Source organism: Juglans regia, chromosome 8 (genome assembly GCF_001411555.2).
Source record: "Juglans regia cultivar Chandler chromosome 8, Walnut 2.0, whole genome shotgun sequence".
NCBI lineage: Eukaryota > Viridiplantae > Streptophyta > Magnoliopsida > Fagales > Juglandaceae > Juglans > Juglans regia.
Genome location: NC_049908.1, coordinates 5,657,386 through 5,660,972, shown reverse-complemented (window position 1 = coordinate 5,660,972; position 3,587 = coordinate 5,657,386). Strand labels below are relative to the sequence as shown.

At 39.0% G+C, this 3,587-nt stretch overlaps 1 protein-coding gene across 2 annotated transcripts; it reads left to right on the top strand.

Annotated features, from left to right (window-relative positions):
- Positions 1 to 289: 289 nt before the first annotated feature.
- Positions 290 to 3,201, top strand: LOC109001154 (cyclin-D3-1-like). 2 transcript variants are annotated; one of them, XM_018978307.2, is made up of 6 exons: positions 290 to 986; positions 1,484 to 1,570; positions 1,655 to 1,750; positions 1,841 to 2,042; positions 2,183 to 2,307; positions 2,464 to 3,201. In XM_018978307.2, the coding sequence occupies exons 1-6, from the start codon at positions 678 to 680 to the stop codon at positions 2,698 to 2,700; spliced, it is 1,056 nt and encodes a 351-aa protein (XP_018833852.2). In that variant the 5' UTR covers positions 290 to 677; the 3' UTR covers positions 2,701 to 3,201. The 2 variants fall into 2 exon arrangements, with proteins under 2 accessions (XP_018833852.2, XP_018833851.2); XM_018978306.2 differs by having other exon boundaries at positions 291 to 986; positions 1,652 to 1,750; positions 2,464 to 3,200.
- Positions 3,202 to 3,587: the final 386 nt, after the last annotated feature.

The following is a 3,587-nucleotide window of genomic DNA, read 5'->3' as shown; positions in this document are numbered from 1 at the left end:
TTAAGAAGTTGTAAAGATTTTTTTGAATATATATATATATATGTATGTATGTATGTATGTATGTATGTATTCATTCATATTTAATCAATAGATTCACATAGCTTAATGCATGGGATTTAAAAGCACAGCATAGTGACTGAAGAGAGAGAATTTGAATCGACTTTCTTATCGTGGGATTTCATTGGTGGCCTAAGGACATCTCACTTTCCAGTTTCCAGACAAGACACACACAGCCCTCTCTCTCTCTCTCTCCCTTTTTGACCTTATCGATGTGTATATTTTTCACGCCAAATCCTTCTGATTCTCATCCCTCTTCTTCCCTCCCTCTCTCTCTCTCCATTCTAAAAAGAGGCACGCATTTCCTTCATAAGCGCCTCAAGCTGTAGTCTTTTCAGCCCAACTTTGAGAGGAAGAGATAGGGGGCGAGATACAGAAAGAGAGAGAGGAGGGCTGCTTCACTTCATAGTATTTTCTGCATATTTTCCTTGCACAACTCGCTCTTTTTCTAGCGTTCCCCGTTTTTCCAAAATTCTTTGACGAGAAACCTCTACTTCTGCATCTACGATATCTGAAGACTGAAATCCATCTTTACTCAAAACCCAAGTTTTTGCTTCCATTTCTCATTTGATGGAACTCTTTGTTTAAAGAAAGAGAGAGAGTGTTTTTAGGCCTTGAAAATGGCACCCAGTTTTGACTCTGCAGTTTCAAGCCTTCTTTGTTCGGAAGACAACAGCTTTTTCGATGATAACGATTATGGTGCCGCGGAGGAGTGTGAGGCCACGTGGCGCCATCGGAATAATCGAAACCATAATCAAGACCGGGGCTTTGTTGATCGCGATGGATTGCCGCTGCAGAGTGATGAGTATTTGGCTTCGATGCTTGAAAAGGAATGCCAGCATTTGCCTGCTGCCGATTACTTGAAGAGGCTTCGAAGCGGGGATTTGGACTTGGGGGCAAGAAGACGGACCGTTGATTGGATTTTTAAGGTAAGTTGATGGCTTATTATAATGGGTTTCTTGTGTTCGCGGTTCGATCTCTTTTTGCTTGCGTGAAATGAATGGATTATACGTCCATGATATTCTGACATGGGTATACTGTTTCCTCTCATTATTACCTCTATCTTTTGCTTTTTCGTTGATAAGATGTGGTGGGAATTGGGTATACGCAGAGAAATTGCCGTCTTTACAATATAATTTTTCCTTTTATTGTGTTTGTAATTTGTGGTGATTTTATTCGCAAGTCTGTGGTATTTTGATGAAGTTTTTGGTTATTTGGCCTTGGACATCATCCAAATAGCCGTACAAAAGCTGGAGTTGTATCTGTGCATCCCTGTTTGTCGTATATATGGGTTTCTCTTGCATACTTTGTTTTGCTTTCCTTCCCTCCCCTTCTTTAGCAACCCGCCGGGAAAGGAGAACTGTTTGATTCTTTTGTTTCCTATTTGTTGAGGATCAAGGCTAATGGTTATATACTGCTGTTACAGGTTCACGCCCATTTCGGTTTTGGACCTCTGTGTGCATATTTATCCATAAACTACTTGGATCGTTTCCTTTCTGCTTATGAATTTCCTGTAAGTTGAGAAATGAACAGGCTATTCTTTTGGTACCAATCTCGCATACTGCATGTTCTAAACTCTGCATGCATATTGCAGCAGAGCAAACCTTGGACAGTGCAATTATTGGCCGTGGCATGTTTATCTCTTGCAGCCAAAGTGGAGGAGACCGACGTTCCTCTAGCTCTAGACTTGCAGGTTAAACTCAATCTTAATTAACATCTTGGCAAGCTCTTCAGGTTTTCTTTTCATTCGTATGTGTCATAACGATCATAATCCTCTTAACAGGTGGGCGAAGCAAAATTTGTGTTCGAAGCTAGAACAATTCAAAGGATGGAACTTCTGGTTTTGAGTACCTTGAGGTGGAGAATGCAAGCGGTTACCCCTTTCTCATTCATAGACTACTTCCTTTGCAAGATCAATGGCGACCAAACCCAACTTCAAACATCAATCTCGAGATCAATCGAACTCATATTAAGCACAATAAAAGGTGACAGACGGAATGTGGAGCTATAACTTTGCATATATACTTATAAAAAAAAAAACAAATTTTGCTTATATGGCAACAATTATGACAGACAAAAATGAGAAGAGGGTTTTAATGTTTTGGTGGGTGGGAATTCAATGCAGGGATTGATTTCGTGGAGTTCAGGCCTTCAGAGGTTGCAGCAGCAGTGGCAATAGCTCTTGCAGAAGAAATCCAAACAGTAGACAATGAGGCAGCAACTTCTCTTCTCAGTCAACATGTAGAGAAGGTATATAGTCGGCCGGGGGGTCCACGAACCAAAATGGGATATTCATATGATGATTTCCCTTTTGCTCTTGCTATATCCTTTACTCATTTCTTGCAAATTTCATTTAACTGAGACAATAATTGATGTTGATTCCCCACCTAATTATGGTTGTTGCAGGAGAAAGTGCTCGAGTGTGTTAAGATGATTCGTGATTTCTCATTAATTGATGGATCTGTTAACGACACGACTACTTCTATCCTCTCTGTACCCCATAGCCCTAGTGGGGTGTTGGATGCTGCACGCTTGAGCTATAAAAGTGATGAGGTTGCAGTTGGTTCATGTGCAAATTCTTCACACAATAGCCCAGATGCTAAAAGGAGGAAGCTAAACAGAACCTTTGAAGTGGAGCTATGAAGTCATGAGAATGTGGGGATTTCACTTTGCACCCTGAACAAATGTCTGATGTCATTACTTTGGAACTTTGGTTTGTTTATGAAGGTGCCCGTTCAAAGCTACCAAAAAAGAATACAGATAAAGAGAGGGATTGGAAAGAAAAAGGAGAGTGGAAGAAGTGCTTGTGTTATAAGAGGGCTTGAATAAGTTGAGTCATGGATAGAGGATGGAGGATGAGGAACGAATCAGTATATTTCATGCCCTTGGCATGAAGAACAGTCACCAGCTGTTAATTATTAGACCTCTTAACGGCTAGAGACGAGCAAGAGAGAATGAGAGGGAGAGGAGGACCAAAACATAATATTCGTCATGTTTGAGTAGATTTGGAGTTTTCATTTATTAGAAAAAGAAAAAATATTTTTTTTTTCAAAGAAAGTAAAGATCCTGAGATATATTTGTTTGAGAGAATTGTTTAATTTACATGTTCTTGTGTTGTTGATTATTTGTTACTCTATGAATAGTTTACTATTTACCAACCAGGGTCACCGAATTGATCATTTTCTTTATTCAGTCAGCAGCTCTTTGTCTGACCGCGTCTAATGCCTAATTACCCTTTGAAGTATTGAAATTGAAGAGATAGCCAGCTTTGGTTTAGGGTGCTTTGTTTATTTTGTTCAATGTGGGTGAGGCAAAAATGACTCAAATTTGATGATTCAACACAAAGATAAAGGAAACGTTAATATTCATGTGAGATTCATGGTGTTCGAAAATCTTGCTCAAGTAATGTTCAGAATCTAGAAGAGATAAGATGAGATGATTTTAGATGAGTTGAATAAAATATTGTTAGAATATTATCTTTTAATATTATTATTGTTTTGAGATTTGAAAAGTTTGAATTGTTTATTGTA

Bases quoted from the DNA above. Each gene is read 5' to 3' on its own strand.
- LOC109001154 (XM_018978306.2), top strand. From the start codon at position 678: ATGGCACCCAGTTTTGACTCTGCAGTTTCAAGCCTTCTTTGTTCGGAA. The intron at 2,043-2,182 runs GTGACAGACGGA...AATTCAATGCAG, and splicing joins CATATTAAGCACAATAAAAG to GGATTGATTTCGTGGAGTTC. The intron at 2,308-2,463 runs GTATATAGTCGG...TGGTTGTTGCAG, and splicing joins TCAGTCAACATGTAGAGAAG to GAGAAAGTGCTCGAGTGTGT.